Below are 23945 nucleotides of genomic sequence, written 5' to 3'. Positions count from 1 at the left end.
AAACATCTAAACTCAATCTTATACTGCCCCCCTGTGGGCATGCAGAAACATACTGTATTTTATTTACATTTACATTTTTGGCATTTAGCAGACGCCTTATTATTCCAAAGCGACTTACAATCAATACATTTGAATACTAAGCATGTGAATCATCAGTCCACCAGTCGTAGCAGGAAGAGTAATCCAGCTCAGGCCCGGGGCCATTGATAGAAGGAAAAACCTTCTCCTATCACCTTCTTCTATTGCAACAGCCACCTAGAGAATACTGTAGTTTGACATGAAGCCGTCGTAGCCTACAGTAAATGTCATCATGCTTACATCAGGCTATATATGATCAGTGTCTATCAGGCAAGCCACTGATATAGGATCAATACTTCTTAATTCCCTTGAAATTAAAATTAGAATGACATCATTTGATTCTAGATCTGCAGTCATGGGCAACTTCTACCCCAAGGAGATGTACAGTATCTACAACAGCATTGCATTCTGGATAATAATCAAACAGCAACATTTAGTGATTGTACTCAGATTGTTATGAATACCCAAACAGGCAGAGTCTGGCTGTCTTGATTTAATCAAGGTCACTGATGAAATAAATGACAATACACATGCATAAGTAACTGTGTGGGGGGATAGTCCCTTCAATTAATAAAATATTAATCTCCATGATACTGAAGACAATTGTATTACGCATAACATAATGTCTTCTGTTTTGTATAAATACCAGTGTACAATTACCTCTGCTCGTTGCCTAACGATTTGATCAGATTACGACAGTTTATCGACTAAAGCGTCAACGATGAAAGACTTAAACAAACGGTATCAAACAGGACAAAAAACGACAAAAGGTGACGTGACATTAGTTTCATTTCCAAACTATTTACATTTATTTGAGAAGAGGACCACAAGGAGGTGAATACAGTACAATATAGTGTCGACCTGGAGAGAGGGACATTTGAGGCACTTAGCATACAAAAATAAACTGTATTTTCTAGGGTAGGGATCGAACCCCGGGCCACCTGGGATGACAGGAGGAATGTTAGACGGCAAACACAAAACAGGAAATGAAAATCAGGTTCATTTGACAGAATCAGAAAGAATAATTCAATAACAAACTAGGAGAAGAAGAAGAAGAAGGATTATTTGGTTGTTGAGTGCAGCAGGTTGTAGAGAGAGAAGAAGAATGTTGATTCTAGATGATTCTAGAAGGGACATAACCAGTAACACCCATTCAGGAGATATCAGGTAGGGTTGTTGAGGAGGGGAGTTCACTCAGAACATCTTGAGAGGGTTCATATTTTTGAGTCAACGACACTGATTGTCAACCAGTGACTAAACAGGGACACAGCACCATCTGTTAGCGTTGAATATAATATTTACAATCCCAGCAGAGTTATGATCCATCGGTGTACTAGGTTGGTAAACGTCTCTAGAAAACACATTCTATGAACCATCTATGGATGATGCAAGTCGGATGCCTTCCATGTCACCATAGTGCAATAGAAAACATGTTGCAGGCAACCATATACCGTGGCTCTTCCAAACTAGCCTTTTGTAAATTGATTACCTCGTAATGCATTAAAACACAGACAGACTTTCTATAAGCAAATGATGACTAGCCATTCCCATTACACACAGTCGGTTCTGAAGTGCAGACCATCAGACCACCACTACTACTACTATTATTACAAAACAGATGTATTAAAACATTTGGTTGAATGTTACATGTTCAATTAGCATGTTGTTGTCATACAGACTTGAAAATGAAACGTTATGAAATTGTATGCATGTTGTTTTATCTACTGGTAGCGTTGAACTACCCCCCCCCCCCCCCCCCCCCCGACTTTTAAGAAAGATTTTTGAAGACCTGCAGGATAGTGGGGCCTGCAGGACGATGTAATAATGTCACCCCCACAGCGGAGGCGCAAATCTGTTCCTATGAAAACATGTTCACTACTTACTACTAAACTCTGAGGTGTAAAGGACTTGAGACATCCTGAGCGAAGTGAGCATACAGTATGCCATAAAAGGAGCTTGAACAAAACACCCACTGGAGATAGACAAACAGAAAACAATGTAACGGTAGTTCTCTCCCCATCCCAACCACCCCACCCACCCACAAACAGTCCCCCACCCTCGAGACACACTGATACCACCCCATGCTTTCTCTTTCATGGCATATTGAGTGACCTTTGACCTACACAGTGATCTGCACACGAAGGAAAATAATCACCCACCAGAAAGAGAAATGGAGGAGGAGGAGGAGGCTATGCCAAGTTAAGGAAAAAAGACAAAAGTAGGCTAGTTGTAGTGTTTTTACGGCTATTTGAGGTCTGTTGTTTTCGGAAACATCCACAGCTGATCATAATAAATAAGGCCTGGAGAAAACCTGGACTTTGGAAATGTCTCTTGGGAAAGTTCCCCACCCAGCACCAAGAAGATGTCATAACAGAACACACGGTCAGAGAGGGTGCTGAGTGACGCACGACTTGTAATATTAAATATTTAACGGTCTGTATGAAGGTTTATTTTAAACATGTCCATGGAACGATGGGAATCACCTATGCGCATTTAAAGTAAACCTGTGGGAAACGGTACAGCGGTGGGGCTGTAGAAGTGGGGTAGTGGTGGTCGACTCTAGTGGATAGTGAGTTGGACTTGTGATCGGAAGGTTGTGAGTTCAAATCCCGCCTGAAACCACACCACTACTAGTGTGCCCTTGAGTAAGGCACTTAGCCCTCAGTTACTCCAGGGGGAATGTCCCTGTAATTCGTAATTGTAAATCGCTTTGGATTAAAAGCGTCTGCTAAATGGCAAAATTATTATTTAATTATTTAATTATTAGAACCTTAGAAGTTTTTAAAAAGTCACTATGGTCTATTGAAAATGTTGTTGAGGTTGTTTTGGAGGTTCACGGAAAGGAACACGTCCGTCAGGACTGTGGAGGTGGAGGTGCGTGCAGTGCTCAATAAGCTTTGAATTCAGATGGTCCAGAATTTCTCCAGGCCCTAATGAAAAAAAGTGTCACCTATGCTTGCATTAATCTGTTCAACTTGCATACTGATTAGACAAGAAACACAACCATTTTGAGAAGGGGTTAAGAGAGCTAAATTCAACAAACCAAAGCGATGCGTAACGAAACAAATAATGCTAATATCAGGTCACTGTACACTGATGGAGAGGAGACTATAACAGGGAGGACACTAAAACACTTTACAATAAGTGGCTCTTGTGCATGTGTAATAACACTAATCCCTAATCCACTTAAGTTATACAAAGAAAAGAAAGTCCATTGCTATGCAGTTACAAAGCAACCGCCACATTATAATATAACATGTTTATACACAAGCCTTACTACACAGACATAAGAGCTACTTGTAAAACGTGTAAAAAGTGACCCGAGATATTATCCGCTTGTTAAGTCGTGACGTGTTTCCGGGTCCAACGTTGGCTGAGGCGCTGTCTTCGAAATGCCGAAATAATAATAATAATTAATTATATTTATATAGCGCTTTTCCGAGGCTCAAATACCCTGACAATATGGAGAAAACGGGAAAGTGCGGTGTCCCTTGTTGTATGAATAGATCCGAGTCTAAAAAACGATTAAACTGTAATTCTACCGCTGTAGTTCACAGGTACTCTGGTGCGGGGAATTTCTGGATTGGACTCGGAAATGGCTAAACGTCACTTTTGACGTCAGACTTAACAAGCGGATAAGGTCATGGTTCAGAACAAGGAACTAAGATATCAATACGCCCCCTAGAACTAAAAACAGGTAAGAAAGATTCACTGTGACAAACCGGGGATGAATGCAGGGAATAACTTTTTTTGTCTTTTTTTTTTACAGGAACGTAATTGCTGTTTATATACAGTATAGCAAAGACCCATTTGTACACCCGTAAACACATTTCTTAACCATACATTTTGAACAACTTTAAAATCAAAACTAAGAAACATGAATAACCAAGGTTTTACAAATGACATTCTCTGACCTCCTTGCCTGGGGTTACTGCTAAAAAGAAAATAAACACGCAACCTTCATCACCCCTCAAACCTTTCTCTAAAATGTATTAAAACCAGATAAATGACGAAGAATAACTTATATTACAAACCAGATCGGCTGATCAGAGAACATGAAATCACCTGAGTCATTTGGTAAATTTCTGTGTACAAAAAAAGAAAACCACTCGTCGACTACGCTCCCCCCTCTTTTACACCAGTGCTCGCTCTCTCTTTCTCGCTCTCTCAATCTTTCTCCATTACAGTGTGCCCAGTTTTCACAGTTCAATTCAAAATCTGTACATACATTGGAGTTTCGGTCGTTCTTATATATGGGATTAGAATATGTACATATATACGGAAGGGTTACAACTTGTACCACACGGCAACCTTAGAAAATCGGATTTATTTTTGTGGATTCATGGGAAATAGAAACAACTTCAAGAATAAAGTATAATAATAAGTTTGTCATTCATTCAAAAAAATATACATTAGCTTCTGCATCTGTTGCACCACTCTATAGGACGGTATTGGGGGGCCCTTCCAGGGGCTTTGTGTGACAACTTTTAAAACAGCTTATTCCAGTCTCTGGTTGCCTCCATGAGGTGCCTCTGACCGTGCCCTATCCAGTCCTCTTGGTTGTCGAAGAGTCGGCCACAGAACCAGCAGTCGAACATGGCCAGACGCTCCACGCCGCTCGATAAAGTGTTCACAACCTCGTATTTTTTCCTGCTCTTTCCTGTTTTTCTTAACTTAAGTTTTAAAATGAACCTCTCTCTGACGTTGCTCTCTGACGGCCAAAGTATCAGACCGCTGCTGTGTGTTGTTGTTGTTGTTGTTGTTGACGGACATCTCTCGGGAGGGAGTCCAGTCTGGCTAAGGCCATAGAGGGCTTGGACCGTTTTTGGGGACAGCGCCACCTTGGTAACAGCACCTTTGTACCTTCTGACTGACCTCATGATATTGGCCACTTCAGGAATGTCAATGTCAGGATGGTTGAGCACCACGACTGGCTGATTGCGACGCGGGCACTTGATCTCCTGTAGCGAGCTGAACGGGGATAGTCTCAGTGTCCTCTCCGCGTCTTTGGGTACAGGCTCCCATAGCGAGGGACCCTCTTTCTCAGTCGACACCTTGCTCGAGAGCCTCTTAGATTTAGGCGGGGGTTCCGGAATCTCGTCGAACAACGCTTTCCTGCGCCTCTTCCTTTGGCTTGGTGGCCGACTCGGCCTTAGGGCTAGGGAGGATCCCTTCAGCGCCTCTATGCCCTCTTGCTCTCCGGCTCTGACAGATTGGGGGGACAACAGAGTGGACAGCCTTGAAGACGTGACAGGTCTGTTGGCAGCGTTTTGGATGGGTATACATTTTGTCATTCCAGTAGTGACAGATGGGTTTGATGACATCAGAAAATAGGGTGTCTGCATGGAACTAGTGGCTAAGTAAATAGGCGTATTGGCTGAGGAGTGAGCACCACCGGTAAGAAACCCACTACCATTAGCAGCTCTGACAATCTTGTACACAACTTTACTTCCTCTACTTTCATTGGCTTGGCCTTTCAGATTCACAGCCTTGCCGTCCTGACTATTCAGAAGTATCCCTGACTTAGCCGGAGAGATGTATCTAAGGAGGAAAGCTTGTCGTCCAGTGTGCAAAGCTGTGGATTTATCTGCCGAGTTCACAGGCATTGTCAAAACTTGAGAGCTTGGGGCCTGGGAGGTGACTGGCCTCTGGACTAAATAACAAGTCGGCTGAGACGGCTTATCTCCTGGAGTGCCGTGTGCTGCCGCATCTGAAAAGAGCAGAGAACCTTTAAGAGTGTGGCTGTTGACTAGGTAGTGGCTCGCGCTGGTGCTAGCTACTGGCTGGACAGCCGATAACAGCGCCACCGCACCTTTTTCACTAGCGGCGGCAGCAGCAGCGGCGGCTGCAGACCTGGTGGACACGCTCATCCTTCCGCTGTTCAGGGTGAGAGCCAGCCCGGTGGGGTTACTCTGTCTATCGATTCCTGGCTGAACGTAGGACACGTTAATTTGAGGAGCGGAGGACTTGGCTATCAGCTTGAACCCCGGGTTGCCCGTCAGTTGCACCGGCACTGCATACCGGTTCTCGGCAGTCTGTAGGAACATCTGCTGCTTCCCCTCCGGTGTTTGGAGGATCCTTAAGGTGGTCTTAGAGGGTATCTGGACAGGATCCAGGCTGGAAGCGGGAGCAGTAACAACCCCTATCCTCTCTTTCTCAAGCTGGTGGCTGATGATAGCGTCCGAATGTTCCTCCAGTATGCGGCCCAGGGCGCTAGAGCTACTTTTGCCCCCTGCCGCTCTGTCAGAAACAGGAACACACTCCTCCTCTATTTTGATTATAGGGTGGCCATGGTATAGAAACCCAGGACTCTCCCCTTCAGTTGGCATTGAGGTGGGCTGATCATCTACGGTAGCGTTGCACTCGTCCATCGTGATGTCACCGTCACCCCTATAAGGGCAGAGATCAGCCTCCTCTGTGGTCCCCGCTTCCCCGCTCCCTGACTCCTCCTCAGTACAGTGGCCCGACGGCGGTTGGGGTGACTCGGCCAATGTCAAACTCCATTCGGGTGACTCTTTCGTCCAAGCGTTTTCGTCCTCTGTCGAGATCTCTACGGGATGTTCGTTCGGTTGGGTCGAGTTGGCGGAAATGCCGGGGGATGTTTCCTTGGAGTAATTGTGAAAGCTGAACACCTCCTGGTTGGGGGAATTCTGAGTGAGGTTTTCCGTGTCTGTGTTCGTTTCAGTGGACCCTGGGGGAGGTAACTCCAGTCGGGGATTCAGATCAGTGAATGCCATTTCTGCTCGACTCTTGGCCGCCGCCTTACAGGAATGATTCACATCTGCAGTAGAGTTAGGAAGATCCACCTCCTTCATAATTGAGTCATTCTTTTGTGCAGTATCATCATCAGCAGGCAATGTGTCACCTGCCGTGGCAGGGGACTGAAAACTGTTGTTATTAAAGTGACTGCTCTCTATTGAAGAGTGACTAGACTCCTTGGTGATGAAAGACACTGTGTCTGCACCTCTGGAAGCTGTCAAGGACGATATCTTTTCAGTGTTGAATGTGTGTCTCTCATCACTCAGCTTCTGTGTGTGTTTTGCTCTCTCTATTCCTTCCTGTTCCTCCAGTATGGGCAATGGCTCTATGCTACTCTCCTCTTCCTCCAGCTTCACCTGTGCTATGACGGCGACGTCTTGATCAGTGCCTGGGGTGCTTGTCTGCAACGATTCCAGGCTGTGAACAGAGAAACTCCTCTGAAATAGACTCAAGTAAGGGGAGTTTGGACTGTTAGCAATTGAGTTTTCCCCATTTTCATCAGGGTCTGTGTGTCTACTTTCATTGGAGGTAGCGTCCGATGTCGAGCAGCCAATCTCTTCTTCTGTAAATGACACTTCATTTTCTGGGGAGGACTCTGGCTTTGTTGTCGGTATGACTTTGAGAACTAAATGCTTCTTGCCGTCGACCATCTTGAAACCCATTACTTTTGTAGTACAGTTGGGAGGGATGGAGATTTTATTCTTCACCATAAGAACTGTTAATCCATTTGTGTTGTTGAGGCTTACTGCATCCGCTCCAGGACTGTTGTCGCTTTCCTGGGACTTTGACGGTGTTCCAGATGGTGTTGACTGGGAGGCAGATTGTTGCTCAGTCTTTTGGGGGCTTTTTATCCACTTCTTACTGTCCTTTTTCACAGCCACGGCCCTTTCAAGAAACTGTTGGGTCTCTTCCAATGTTTTCTCTGGATTAAGCAACCTACCATTTTGGTCAAGCAAGCCGAGTCCAGGATGTGAGTTCAGCTTCGACATCCACTGGGTCTCCCTTGATGCGCCGCCAGCTGTGGGGTTTTTCTTCAGAAGGAGTTTTAATCCCGGAGAGGAGTTTGCCAGGCTGTTGTTGCTGTCCTCCATCGCCGCTATCCATACATGTTTCCTGTCCACCTCTTCGCTGTGGACAGTGGCCATGTGTTTAGTGAGGTACTGCCTCCGTGCCGCTCCATATCCACAGATCTGGCAGGTAAAAGGGAAGGTGCTAGAGTGGATCTTGAGGTGCTTCTGGAATTCAGCCCTGCTAGAGCTCACGTGTTGGCATTTCACACATTTGAGCCTGCTCTCGTTATGATGGTGGATGTGCTGGACAAACGTACCCGCGTCCACTGTGGAAAACTCACACTTTTCGCAGTGGAAGTGGCCGTTTAGGCTGTGGCACATGATAAAGTGCCTAGTGAGCAGGAGGAGAGAGTACTGGACATTGTCGTTACAGATCTCACACGTGACCAGAGTGTTCCTGTGGCCGATTCGATGACGCTGCAGCACCGGGAACTCGTTTGTGACAAAGTCACATAGGTCACACGGGTACGTTGGCAAGCTCCCCTTGTGTGCCCCCTGGAAATGTTTGAGGAGCTCATTGGGGCTGTAGGTGGCATCACCCTTGCACTCAGAACAACCAAAGCTAAGTATTTTCCCAGAGAACACTGCTCCCTGCTGGATTTTACACCGTGACTTCTTGGAAGCTTTCCTGGACATCTTCTGAGTCGATGACTCTTCGACAGACGCGTCGTCGTCACACTGGTCACCGCTTGGCAATCCGGGACACTGATCCTCTACGTCTTTATAATGCTGGTACACAAGGTCCTTTAGACGCTCCTTATCATCCTCGGCCTCCATGACATCATCCTGGCTTTCATAAGAATCGTCGGATGTGGTGGGGTCTTCCTCCATGGTTCGATGTACAGGTTTCTATGAACATAACAGAGAAAGTCACAGATGCAACCTTGTTACCATGTTACATGTGAAAGGGTTAACCTGCAAATGTCAACAGGAAATCCTAGCTCTTTTCATAAATGTTATCTCTGTAATCCATGTACCAACATTTCATGTCTCATCAGTCTACTGCATTCAATCTTCAAAGTAATCTTACATCGCTGAGATTAAAACTGTCAATTTAACAGTTGTTAAATTTACCTCATCAACAGATGCCTAAATAGTAGTTAGCGACCAAAGACTCAGGTTTGTTTACGCCTAGTTAGACTCTCAATGGATTGACAAAGTCAAACACATTCAGTGTTTTTTCTCCAATACTAAGTTTGGGCTGTGCGACAAATTGAAAACACACTAATTAAAAAGTGCCAATTACCTACAGTATTGGTGTGGGGGGAAAATATTGAGTATTGCGATCTTTTTTTGTTCTTATTCTTTTTTTGATATCCTGACTCCTGGTTCTTATCTATTCATACCTCATAATATCTTATGGTGACATTCCTGTCAATTCCCAGGGTGATGAAAATGCACTGCACATGGTAATATCGCAAGCTGCAGAATTCCTTTGTGTATTGCCGCATTCCATCCAGCCGTCTAATTGTCATGGTTACTTAGTCCGACGCCTGTCCGCACACTTGATTGCAGTAACTTTCGGCACATGGAGTGGCATGTGTGCACACTTTGTGGGATGTTGTGTAGTAGAATGTTAGCTTATTAAAATGGTGAGAGCGAAAAATTGCATTGGGGTGGTAAATGTGGATGTCAATGACTCAGTCGACTTTGTGTTTCCACATGTCTAGCTTGTCCATCAGGATTAAGAACACTACAGGATGTATGCACATAATTAAAGGCGCCCCACTACTAAGGGGTGGAAATCGTGGTAACACTTTCTAAGAAGCCCATACTATAATAATAGTAATATAGTAATAGTGATAATAATAATAATAATAATAATAATAATAATAATAATAAGTCATTAAGTAGTATAGGCATAGTTACAGACACACAGACTCATAATTCCTAATACCAAAACTCCTAATGCATACATTATAATAACTTATAATGTACAATAACATAGTGTTTCATAATTGCTGGTCACTTTTGCGAGGTTTGGCGATTGACATTTGCGCACTATAGGTCTTGTTTTACCAAACTATTAGGCTACAGGACTCGATTTATAACTAGGCTTCTGTAGCAAAAATTGGAAACTTGTGTTATTTGTGAAATGAATTTTAGACATCGCAGCTTCAGAACCGAAAATTAATAAATGTTATATAATATAATATCTATAATATAATAAATGTAATATAATAGATGTTATATCTCATTCATTACCAGGTTTAATGGAATGACGGACGCTGTCAATGAGCGGACATCATGAGGTGAGATCAACAATCTTGTCAATCGTGGCTAGTGATGGAAGACATTACGGAGGGACTATTTGGCTATTTAATATTATTCAGTGATATGTGGACAATGTTTTCTGTAGGATGCTAATTTACTTAAAATGATGTGGATAAAGTGGATTACACTGTACACACCATGGGTGAAGGAAGGTCTAGGAGGCCTTCTATAAGTATAATGCAACTTTTATTAATAAATAAAGCTATATAATATAAATAAATACTAACAAAATGACGATGTAGGCTACCCATTAAGGTCACTGCAGTTTATCTATAAGTGCTTTGGCCTTGGTTAATGAAAAGGCGACTTCTACAGTGAGTATTGTTTTATCAGCTGGATAATGTGCTGCGTCTGTCTCATTGACGGCTGCTGGCTGAGGGCTGAGGCGTGTCCTTGTGTGCTTCTCATCTTGGTAAGTCCGTGCGCGTAGTCGATCGGCCTTTGGCGCACACGTTCTCCTCGTGTTGTTCTAGACGACGGCGAACACTCGGCACGTTTTGTGGGCGGACGGACCAAAATGGCGATGATGAAGTACCCGTTTTATTGGCAGATTAGTGACATGAGTGACTACTTTTAAAATGAATCAGTCATTGGTCACTATAAATTATAATTGACTAGGATCACCCCTAAAAGTCATTACCTCATTAGAGTATTTGTATTACTGAATTTATGATTATGAGTCTATATGAGTGTCTGTGTGTCTACAACTATGCTTATACTGCATTATTACTCTATCATAGTACATTACGACTACATGTATAGGCCTAATGCATTATGCATATGGCCTTCATAGGAAGTGCTACCAAAATGGTTGTATGTCACGTGGTATCCTTGACAACCGGAACTTTCCAGGTGAGGGGTTGACGCATCAATACTTTTTCAACAGAGAAAAAAAATCTAACGGTGAACTTAAACAATCAATTGTGGTAAAATAACAGGAATTGATTTCCCTCTATCTGGTTTCAACACATTGACAGGGTGACGTGGTACCTTTACCCCTCCAGGGGAAGCCTTGTCATCAATCCTGACTCCTCTCCGTCAGCGTGGGTGATATCAAAACGTAGGGAGCCGGGACCTGTTGGGAAAATGGCAAAGATGATCACCAATGCGTCTGTCGTTGTTTGCTATTAATTATAAGTAAGTAAGTAAGTAAGTAAGTAAGTAAAACTTGATTTATATAGCACCCTTCTCAGCACGGATGCACAGGGTGCTTTACATAAAAAATAAATAAAAATATCTAAAAAGTGCAAATTCGAAGATGATTTCAACACATTGACAGGGTGACATGGTACCTTTACCCCTCCAGGGGAAGCCTTGTCATCAATCCTGACTCCTCTCCGTCAGCGTGGGTGATATCAAAACGTAGGGAGCCGGGACCTGTTGGGAAAATGGCAAAAATGATCACCAATGCGTCTGTCGTTGTTTGCTATTAATTATAAGTAAGTAAGTAAAACTTGATTGATATAGCACCCTTCCCAGCACGGATGCACAGGGTGCTTTACATAAAAAATAAATAAAAATATCTAAAAAGTGCAAATTCGAAGATGATTAAAAACAGAAAGGAGACAACATAAACAGAACATAAACAGGAACAATAAGAAGGCTAACATTGACTGCCGGCCTGTCTAAACAGATGTGTCTTAAAAAAAAAATATTCTGAAGGAGCGGCTCTCAGGTCAAGGGGGGGAGGGCGTGCCAAAGTTTTGGGGCCGTCACCTCAAACGCTCTGTCCCCTTTTGTTCGAAGTCTGGTCCTAGGCACGACCAGGAGCTCCTGGACAGGTTTTGATGCTTATATGAAATAAACATATCATATTCATACACGTAATGATCTGTAATTCACAAGTGTCAGTCTGTTGATTTTAAAGCTACAGTCCTTCATTTGTTTTTAGCCACATGGCAGCCACTTGGTTTAACAACTGAGAAATGGGGCTAGAGAAATGTAGCCTAGACTAAACCACCAACCTCAAATCCATAGATAGCTATGGGTGTGAGGTCGGTTAAGCCCGTTAACTCCTCCACTCCTCCACCTCTGCTGACCGACTGGCTCCACCGCCTCTACACGGATGCAGCAGTCGTGCTACCCGGTCACGTCTCTTCACTATACTGGCTCCCCGCTTGTGGAACGAGCTTCTCACTGCTGTCAGGACTGCAGAATCACTCCCCATCTTCCGCCGTAGACTGAAGACCAATTTCTTCAGGCTACACCTTAACTACACCCTGTACTGTTTCCCCAGTGTCAAAAAATTAAATAATAATATTAATAGCCTACTTCTTCTAGCACGACGACAGCCAATGGCCCTAGGTCTGAGCATAGATTACTTTTTCCTGCTATGACTGGCGGATAGATGATTCACTTACTTAGTCAAATGTAGGCGTATTTGTTAAGACATAAGTCGCTTTGGATAAAGGCTAAATGCCAAAAATTAAAATGAAATGTAAATTTAAGGCACGACAGTACATGACATCATCATAATAGTTTCAACCAGATTTTAGCCTAAAGCTATAGTACTATAGTTTGTTTACAAATACAAAGTTTACAAACAATGGAGTAAAACAACAGTGCATTGTGGGTTTTACACTCATTTAGAAGTTGCGGTCACCTCCTTGTGTGTTTGGACAGTTTGCCCCATCTTTTTTTCCCCATTTAGAAATATAGCCTCAATACAATTATTTATGCATGCAGTGCCCCATTTCAGGAACTCATAAGTATTTGGACAAATGAACTTAAAGCAGTCTAAATATTTCTTTCCATATCCAATGCATGCAATAACTGGGCTACACCAAGTCTGCAAATCTCAAATGCATTTTCATTGTGTTTTAAGTCATGTCTTGTTTGATGGTGAGTGAACTGTGGTGAGTGAGCAGAGAGAGAGAACACCTCAGAATTCGAGGCATCGTTCACCATTTGGTAAGACGTCACCGAAAACAATCTGAAAATGCATCTATAATAGTCGCAGGTTTGGTGGTGTTAGGCTATTTCTTGCAATAGATATGATCTAAAACCCAATGGAGAATAGAGCACCACCCACCACATATGGAGGTGACTGTATATTATTAAATAATTAATGAGTACATGTACAAATCCATTGAAACGTAGTAACTAGGCCTATTATAGATGTAGCCTACCTTAAAACAAGATGTCTACTATTATTTCATAAAGTCATCATAAATAAATACCAACAAGACACCTATCCCCGTGTTTTACCTGCTTTAAAGGTCCCTTATTATGAAAGAAAATCACTTTTCCAGTGCTTGTTGTGCTATACATGGGTACATTGGGTCTCTGGTGACCGTCCTGAACCACAGAAACGGACACTGCATTTTGTTGTCTGCTATTTGTACTCTGCAATGACAATAAAGTTGAATCTAATCTAACGTAAATCTAAACTGTGAAATAAAGCAATTCCTCTTTCTGCGTATTTCAGAAAACACGCAAACATAAGTCACACTGAGGTCGAGTGGAGTTGGCGCGTATTGACATCCATTCTATTCAATCGGGGCACTGTGCCTAACATTTAACATTCAAAGGGAAACTCATACTCATACATAACTACATGTATGAAAAAAGCCCCCTATAGTAATCAATGGCCATTTTGTTTACTTACATATAAACTAATTATTAATTAGCTAATTAGTGCATAATACGTATGTTCCCTAGAGTGTCACAGTACAACTAGTACAACTAATAGCCTGCACTGGAATCAAAGCCCTTGAATAACACTTATATATGATAATAAAGACCTAATAAATGGCCAATAAAAGAGCAAATTATTATATACGCACATATTATAAATTAATACTTCAGTGTTACCCAGTTAATTTCCTATGGGCTAATACACAATCGGCCTATTTGTGCAAAACATGTTATTTAGAAAAAATAACAGCCTAACTGTCCCAGTGGAGTACCGTAGTTTGGCGGCCATATTGAAAAAAATGGCCACCATGAAACTGACAAAGTCTGCAATGGCCACACAGACCCTTACTAACCGTGCTTAATTGCTTAATCATGCCACCCAGATCCCCCTGCACCCTGCTTATTAACTAACACCACCACTTCCATTCAAATCAAAACCTACTGCTACAAGTGCAATGTTGCATTTTGCTACTGAAAACTTGCTCACTCCCATTTCAACTCATGCATGCATGACAACAAACATTAATAACACAGTGTTATAACAACATCAACCTCTCTCTGAGTCTGAACTATATCAAAGTCTACACAGTGAACTGAATGACCATCTACATAACAGAACACAGGACAATGATCTGTACACTCAAACCCCCCTCATGAGTCCTGACACCTAAGGGGCTCTGTAGGAAGGGGGCTAGATGCATGCAACAGTGCAGACAGATGAGATGCATTATTCCTCCATGCATTCACCCAAAAAACAAAGACTGCACACACTACCAGACCGGTGCATGCAGTTCATTCTATCTATCTATCTCCACTGTACGTATAAAAGCATCCAAAACTAAGGTGTATTCTTCATCACAGGAGGAAACTACTCCAAAACAGGGTGACACAAACAACTGACAATAGCCTCTATCTCTAAAAGAGAGGTGAACCAGACATGCATGCACAACATCTGGCAATGAATACTTTGCAACCAGACTTATGTTTGCATAACTATTTCGTTACTTTCCCGGTGGATACAGACACAGAGAGACACACACAGACAGGGACGCAGGAAGGGGGGTGCTGAGGGTGCTGCAGCACCCCCTAGCGGCAGGCAGAAGAAGCTCCTCCTGCCTGAATTTAAAAAATAAAAAAAATATTCAAACAATAATTTAAAACAATATAATAACTATTGTTGCTTTTGGGAATAAAAATAAATGTGTTTTTTGTAATAAATGTAAAAATGTGTTTGTTAGTTTTAATGTTAGTGATCACATGGTCATATCTTGCTAGGGAATCTCTGAGTTCTTTAGCAAAAATGCTAAATCAGCCAGAACAATTGAAGTGGAGTTGGAAGAAGATGCTGAGCTTAACAACACTCCCATTAATGCTCTACTGTCGGACGTTGTTGAGAAAGAGCAACAGACGGCCAGAAACGTATTAGAACTGATATTCAGATCCATCCGATTCTTCGGCAGCGAAGGGCTTCCGTTAAGAGGCAATAACAATCGACATGGAGTGCTGTCTGTAATAATGGTCAACATCATGTTTGTGGACATTGTGGGACACTGTGAGCTGAGTGGAAATTACTGTAAATTCCAACACATTGTTGGTAAAATATTTAACGTTACGTCTTTGTAGTGTGTGGGTGCGTGCGTGCTTAACTATTATTGCCCGTGCATTGGGGCCCGTCGTTATGCCACTGTGTGCGTGTGAGCGAACGAGCAATCAGCGAGAGGTAGGGAGGGAGGGAGGGAGAGAAATCGTTATAATTTTTTCCCTGGCAATTTTTTTCCCTGTAGCGTATATAGACAGCACCTCAGCACCCCCAGTCAAAATACCTTCCCGCGTGCCTGCACACAGACACACACTCAACATGCTCCAACTTTCGTTGCATTGAAAGCAATAGAGGGGGGAACCATTAAGCCTTTACTCTCTCTGCGTGTTTATTGTGCTGTTATCCGCTCGTGCGTTACCCACAGTGACTTTCTCCTCTTATTCCACAAACACTTTACATCTGGGAGACTCTGGGATGTGTTTACTAACTAACTAGTTTGATGTTTGATAGCCCGGGTTTATCTGAATACAACATAAACCTTACCCCCCACCCCCCACCCCCCACCCCCACCACCCACGTTAGAGGGAAATAAAACGGCTCCAATTTTTTATTTTCTGTTTTTTTATTCAGCCGTCACGCACCGCATAGGGTTCGTTAACCAATGGTGTCCCCTAGAATAAACAATTATTTAGGATAAGATAGTTTATTGTTACCTTTTCCTTTTTCCCTCTTCAGCCTTGCAGGTCAGCGCGAGGCAGCCATGACAGTTCCATCCGGGTCCTTCTCTCTGTCTCTGACGCCGCCCGGGCTGAAGCCTGCCTCAGCGTCTAACACAGCGGATGAATATGGAGGATTACCTGCTTTTTAGACTCGACTCAAGAGCTGGTTCAATGTCATTAAAACAAACATTTTGTTTTCAATTGGGGTTCAATATATATTTTTATACATATATATATTTGTATATTTATATATTTTTGGGTTATATTCAATCAAGAGCACGCGCGCTGTGTGCTTTTTATTCTAGTCTCTCTCAACTTAGAGAAGAAGTGCGCCCGAGCGCTTGGAAGTGTGTTAGCAGTCCATGTACTGAGTGCGTCATGGTAAAGCCTGTGTGTGTGTGTGTGTGTGTGTGTGTGTGTGTGTGTGTGTGTGTGTGTGTGTGTGTGTGTGTGTGTGTGTGTGTGTGTGTGTGTGTGTGTGTGTGTGTGTGTGTGTGTGTGTGTGTGTGTGTGTGCAGAAGTGAACAGGAACAGGAAAGTGAGTCATGAGCTACGGACGCCATTTTCCCTTTTTAACAAGCTCGAATGCATAAGACTGCATAAGCATCAACCCTCTGTACACGTTTGATAATAAAAAATAAACTCTCTCTCTCACACACACACACACACACACACACACACACACACACACACACACAGCAAATGCAGTGGTGTGTGTTTCCTTTAATGGAGGATTTCAGTTCAGTGTAGAGAATTGAGCATGACATAATATATAGTATAGCCTAGCTATGGTATGTGTGACTTCTTTCCCCAACTTGTTAAATGGAAATGGAAAATATTTACTGTCATGGAAGACTGATGCATATTACATCAAGGTGTGTGTGTGTGTGTGTGTGTGTGTGTGTGTGTGTGTGTGTGTGTGTGTGTGTGTGTGTGTGTGTGTGTGTGTGTGCGCGTGCGTGCGTGTGTGTGTGTAGTGTGTGTGTGTGTGTGTGTGTGTGTGTGTGTGTGTGTGTGTGTGTGTGTGTGCTATGTATAAAATACATGAAGCGTGAGTAACGATTGAAACAGGTCATCTATAGATATTCATACATAGATGCATGTATGTACAGTATAATGTCAGGTGTTTGTGTGTGTGTGTGTGTGTGTGTGTGTGTGTGTGTGTGTGTGTGTGTGTGTGTGTGTGTGTCTGTGTGTGTCATATCAATGACCTACCAAATATTCTGGGCTCAAACATCATATCAGTATTAATATTCATATCTGACTACGATGACATCAGCTAAAAATACATTCTTACTTGTCTTCACTCACGGCTATGACCTCATCTGCTATGACCTCATCTGCTCTGCTTTGGCCCTTTGACTCACTAATGGTGACATAATGTCCCCTAAGAGTTCAATATGACACCAGAGTTTGTCTGCAAGACTTGGACATGTGCATATTAGTGTTTATCTATACTCAGAGTGTGTCCACTATCTTTAAAAAACAACAGTGAACAAGTACACCATTAAAAAAAACAGTTAAATACAAGATAAACTCAATTATTTAAATGATTTATTGGTATATTTCACTTTCCTTTTTAACCCCTGTTTTGCAAGATGTGGTCTTCATCATTACATCATCTTTATGTGTTCAATTGAATGTCTTACATCTTTACAATACAATATTACAATATTTGTTTGTACTTCATTCTAAATGTTGCAGTCATGTGACGTTCTAAATGTTGCAGTCATGTGACTTGTGGCCAGGTCACATGACGTGAGCTCCCAGTCCCTCAGTGACATCACAATCACATGAGGTCACATGACAAGTTAATTAATAGTGCTTAAAGGTTCTAAAGGTGTGAGAACATTAACATTAGAACATTAAGAGTCCACCATGGAACACCTCTGATGGTCCACACTTATGACAACAATACAACCTGCTTCATAGCAGCTATCATACACATGGCATTGATCTCAACTCAGTAATGAATGAGACAGTTAAAGTTAATGTAAACTACTGTTAATATGAGGTGTTAACTGTTTAGTTGCCGTATGAGGTCACCTGGCAATGTTACTGACCTTGAAGTTATTTTGTTCCCCACTGAGTGATTTCAACAAACTGGGTCGCTGACAAAACATAAACAATGTTTATGGGAAATGCAAATGATGCTTGATTTCTATGACAGAGGCTATCTACAGTGCTCAATGACTTTTTAAACATTGTTCTTTATACTTAGATTATTTCACCTCTTGTTGCGTGTTCAGAGAAGTGTTACCCTTTTTCTCTGTTATTATACAAAATTATATTTGCGCTGTCTGAGATGAAATGTGTATATAAATGAAACCCAGTGTGGAGGAAATACATGCACATTGACAGTATGTGTGCAGAGTGTAACTTAATATCAGTTTATCTTATCAACAAACTGTCAACCCTACTTTATTTGACATGTTCAGCTCATACCATGGAAAGGTTCAAAGAAATTGAGTGCATATGGTAAGGAGCACATAGCATTTAGTGAACTCTGTTATTCAGTTGTTTGTAATATGATATATACAGTATTTTTGCAACAAATGTCCAGTATGTTCTGCTGGCCAAAGACATAACGTCAGAACCATCCATTCAGAACTATTAGCTCTCATCATCTTTTTTTTTTCATAAAGTAAGTTATAAAGCAAGTTGTAAATATCGCTCTTGTCAAAATCAAACATGATATTTTCACATAGACACACTGTACGCTGGTGAGGCTGAATTGCTCCCTGTTGCCGGTGTCTGTTTCTCCCTTGGTTGTATCTGGTCCTAAGTAGTGGTTGCTACAACACACACACACCACACAAGCAAGTGCACTGCTGTGTTTTAATGGAGGATTTCAATTCAGTGTAGAGAAATTAGTATGACATAATACATATAGCCTATTGCTTGATAGTTGATGTGAGAACAATTCTGACACACTGTGTGTGTGTGTGTGTGTGTGTGTGTGTGTGTGTGTGTGTGTGTGTGTGTGTGTGTGTGTGTGTGTGTGTGTGTGTGCGTACCGTGTGTGTGTGTGTGTGTGTGTGTGTGTGTGAGAGAGTGTGTGTGTGTGTGTGTGTGTGTGTGTGTGTGAGAGATGTATACAGTAAATTAAGCATTTATAGCAATTGAAACAGAGGCCATCTATATTCATACATAGATGCATGCATGTGTGTATATATAATATATAAAAACCAGTGAACAAGTATACAATAAAAAATAGAAGATAAACTAAATTACTTTAGGCCCCTTTGGTATATTTAACTTCTCTTTGTAACCCTTGTTTTGCAAGCTGTGGTCTTCATCATTACATAATCTCTATGTGTTCAATTGAATGTCTTCCATCTTGTTATTGTTCTAAATATTGCAGTCATGTGACTTGTGGCCGGTCACATGACGTGAGGTCCCAGTCCCTCAGTGACATCACAATCACATGAGGTCATATGACAAGTTAATTAATAGTGCTTTGTCCTAAAGGTTCTAAAGGTGTGAGAACATTAACAGTCCACCATTTGGGGAAGACCTCTGATAGCCCACACTTATGACAACAATACAACATGCTTCATAACATCATTGACATGTCATTGATCTCAGCTCTGTAATTAATGTGACAGAAGTTAATGTAAACTACTGTTAATATGAGGTGTTAACTGTTTGTTGCCGTATGAGGTCACCTGGTCATTTAGAGACAGGTTACTGACCTGGAAGTTATTTTGTGCCCCACTGAGTGATTTCAACATACTGGGGTCAAAACATAAACAATGTTTATGGGAAATACAATTTCAAGTAAATGATGCTCAGGATGTGCATGTTAAACCTGATTTTACTGTTTAAACATGACCTTTATTCGTTAAACATTATTCGTTATACTTAGATCATTTACGTGTTTTGGCATTTAGCAGACCCCTTATTCCAAAGCGAATTACAACAAATACACTTGACTAAGTAAGTGAATCCTCTATCCACCAGTCATAGCAGGAAAAAGTAATCTATGCTCAGGCCAGGGGCCATTGGCAGTCGTTGTGCTAGAGCTTTTTTTCCATATCACCATTCATTACATCACCTCTTTTGCATGTGTTCAGAGAAGTGGCACCTTTTACTCTGTTATTGTACTAAATGATTCTTTAGTCTGAGATGAAATGTGCATATAGATGAAACCCTATGTAGTGGGGTGTAACTCAATATAAGTTCAATAAACTCAATACACTTCTGAGGTTGTTTTCAACCACATTGGTCAGTATCTTAATAATTCAAATCAAAAGTGGCAGTTGGGCCCTTTGCTGTTCTAATATTCAGCAGTGTGTGTTTCTTGAGTCAAATGATTTTTGTGATCAACATTTCTCAAAATTTCTATTGATTTTTACACCAACAAACTGTCAACCCTACTTAATATGACATGTTCAGCTCATACCATTGAGTAGAAATTGAGTGCATATGCTAACATAACATTTAGTGAACTCTGTTATTCAGTTGTTTTGTAATATGATATATATATGGTATTTTGCAACAAATATCCACTATATGTTCTGCTGGCCAAAGACAATCACAAAATCAGAACTAACCATTCAGACCTATTACCTCTCATACTCTCATAATCCTTTTTCTTTCTTTAAACAAGTTGTAAATGTCCCTCTTTAAATTTAAATCAAACACAAAATGACGTTTTCATGAGGATAGGGTGGGGTCGGTGTTGACCTTGGCATTAGGTCATGTGACAGGGGAAAGGGGCCTAGGAAGGTGTGTGTGTGTGTGTGTGTGTGTGTGTGTGTGTGTGTGTGTGTGTGTGGCAGGTAAATTAGCTGAACGACTCTGTGATTTGAGATCACAGCCTCAGAAGGAGCACCGCACCCTCACAGTACCCACAACCCCCTTCTTCAGTTTGGTATAAAAGGCGTGGCTGTTGACCTGTGGAGTCAGAGCATCAGAGTTCCTTAGCAAGGAACATCTCATCTAGAAAGACAAGGTGTTCAGTCACAGACACATCTGCTGTCACAGAGCAACTGAATGACAGAGCTACACTACACAGCCATGATGTCAACCATTGGTGAGGACCCTAAGGATTTTTTTGGGAACATACTACTTTTAAAAAACAATTTACCAGCTGTATCTTGTTGATTGTATAGATTAACAACAGGGTTTCATTTTCTTTTCTTTTGCTGGCGTTTTTGTCTGTTGGTGTTTTTTAGTTTTAAATTTTATTAATGTAACTGTCCATTTCTTCAGGACTCCAAATACATTTCCATCTGTATTATGTCTATCTGTATATCTGTGTGTTTTACGTTCGTACTTGTACCATCTATCTTTAATTGTGATACATTCTTTATACATAGCACATATATATGTCCACAGTTTGTTTGTTTATGTTGTTTTTGTCTTTCTGCTGTCTGTGAAGTGTCTGTTTATGTGTGTTGGAATGATATTGATGTCTGCCAGAAGGGGGAGGCTCCTTCCCTGAGGACTCCCACGGTGTATTTTCCTTTATCTCATTGCTATTGGCTGCCATGATGCTATCTGTGGGATGCCAGAGGTATTTACATGTTCACCTGTATTTCCTCATATTATTCACATATGGTGACTAAATGTCAGTGAGAGTAACCGTGTCACTGTTGCTCCTCTGCAGGTCAGCAGATCTCTCCAGTCACGGGCCCTAGGACCCTGGGACGCAGGAAGAGAACCAGCTTCACCAAGGAGCACCTGGAGCTCCTGAGGGTGGCGTTTGACGTCGACCCCTACCCAGGCATCGCCGTGAGGGAGAGCCTCTCCCAGGCTACCTCCCTGCCAGAGTCCCGCATTCAGGTGAGTGTTACACAAGAGTGAGACATGAACACCCGCACCCAGACAGACACACACACACACACACACACACCGCAAGTATCTTTCTTCCTCCAGCACGACGACTGCCAAAGGCCCCAGGCGGCCTGAGCATAGATGACTGTTTCCTGCTATGACTGGCGGATAGATAAACAAACAATAACACAGCTACTACAACAGTAGCCTACACTGTACACATTTCGCTAAAGCTTCTGAAAGATCATATTCTCACTGAGGGTATCCCTATCTCCATTGCAGGTGTGGTTTCAGAACAGGAGAGCCAGAACCATGAGGAACAAGGGCCACAAGCTCTCTCCTGAGCCCGAGTCGTCTTTCTGCAGCCCTGCCTCCTTCCCACCGACCCTGGGCCCCTCCTCCTCCTCCTCCACACCCCTCCACGGAGCTGTCTACACCCAGGTTACCACGGAGAAGACGGCGTCTCTACCGACACTGAGCCTGAGCCAGCTGCTAGAGGAAGGACCGGACGACTGCTTCTACGGACCTCCGTCTTGTCCGCCTGTCTTCTTCTCCCCCCCGGGGGACGCCGGCTACAGCAGCCCCTCCTTCGGTGGGGGCGCGGGGGCCAGGCAGCAGGGCAGGCGGCTGGGTACCAGCTCCAGTCCTCCTAGCTTTCTGAGGGCGGGCCAAGATGGCGTCTCGCCAGACGCTCCGTGGTGCACTGGTGCTCAGGCGGAGCTCACGCCGTTCTCTCAGAGCGAGGGCCAAGCCTTCCTCTACCCGACTCAGGCAGGTTTTCTGTCCCAGTACGCTCAGTGTGGTGGATCCCAGCAGTCCAATTCAGGAGGCAACAACACCACCAACACCAACACGTACTCCAGCTGTCCTGCCACACCAGACTCGGCCTTCTGGGACATGGGGCTTGAGAGTCTCTCTCCCACAGCCACAGACAATTGCTTTCAGTCATCTGTCTTCAGGGGGCCTGTCTTTGACGGGTCCCCTGGTAACCTTGATGCGATGCAAGAAGAGGCCACTCTGCCTGAACTGTCCTCCCAGTGTGTGCAGGATGTCCTCTGGGAGATGCAGTCGGAGTGGTGGGAAATGGCCAGGTCAGGAACCCCTGTCAGATTCTAGGTAGTCTTAAGGCAAGGACAATGTAGAACTATGACACATGGCCACTCTCCCAACTCTCCATTACCGTCTCCATAAGCCGTGACTGTGAAACCGGAAATATAATATGTCTGATGTGGAGGGACTTAGCCTAAATTTGATATTGTTGATACTTTTAGGCTTGATACCAGCTGTACTTGCAAACAAATGTATTGCATTTTGTTTTATATTATTAACTTATTTGCTCACTATTTATTTTATTTATTCCAAATAAAAACCTTTGTAAATGATTTTGTTGTGAACTGGTGTGTTTGTGTTTTAATCCTTTGTAGCTTTGTAGCAAGCTTACTGTTATGTAACCACAACACCGGAAGTCGTGTATCGAGGTGAAATATAACATAAGGTGCATTTTATTATTGCTTTTTTTTTTTTTTAAGTGACATCCACCTAACTTATCTTTTTAACTAATCATTTACAAAATGAACAAGAAATAAAGAAAAACTCCGTTCTCGTCAAATAAGAAATCAACAGAGCTAAGCGGAACGTTTCAGCTTGAGTCTAGTTTTCTAGACGGTGGAAATACAGACGGTCATCACTTCCGGTCTGTGCCTGCACACGTGAGAACATTGAAAACACATCTGATTTCTTCATTTGAATGAATTCACATTTATTTTTTTACTGACGGGACATTAACTTAACGTGGGACACATCTCCGAGGTAAGGCGACACAGTTTGTGTGTTATTTGCAGCAGTCTGATGTTATTCTAACACACAGCACCCTGACAACACATGGGTCACAAGCTGCCTCCACCAGTCACATCTAAAGGGTTACTCCTGCACCTTCACATTGACAGCTATCATGTCTCAAACCTGTAGACAGATATATGTGATAGATTGAGTGGGATAGAGTCTGGAAGCCTGAGTTATGTAGTCTGGACTCATTCTGAAGCAGGTTTTGTTCCATAGAGACAAGACCACCACAATACACATGAGATG

At 42.6% G+C, this 23945-nt stretch overlaps 1 protein-coding gene across 1 annotated transcript; it reads right to left on the bottom strand.

Moving 5' to 3' along the window:
• Positions 1-4565: 4565 nt before the first annotated feature.
• LOC308167480 (zinc finger protein 518A) lies at positions 4566-8738 on the bottom strand (the record flags this gene model as incomplete). Its single annotated transcript, XM_080541898.1, has 1 exon — positions 4566-8738. One exon carries the CDS (start codon positions 8736-8738, stop codon positions 4566-4568), a length of 4173 nt encoding a protein of 1390 aa, XP_080398024.1.
• Between the last annotated feature and the right edge of the window lie 15207 nt (positions 8739-23945).

Source organism: Nansenia antarctica (genome assembly GCF_963989245.1).
Source record: "Nansenia antarctica genome assembly, chromosome: 11".
NCBI classification, from domain to species: Eukaryota; Metazoa; Chordata; class Actinopteri; order Argentiniformes; family Microstomatidae; genus Nansenia; species Nansenia antarctica.
This window is presented reverse-complemented; position numbering and strand designations above follow the sequence as displayed.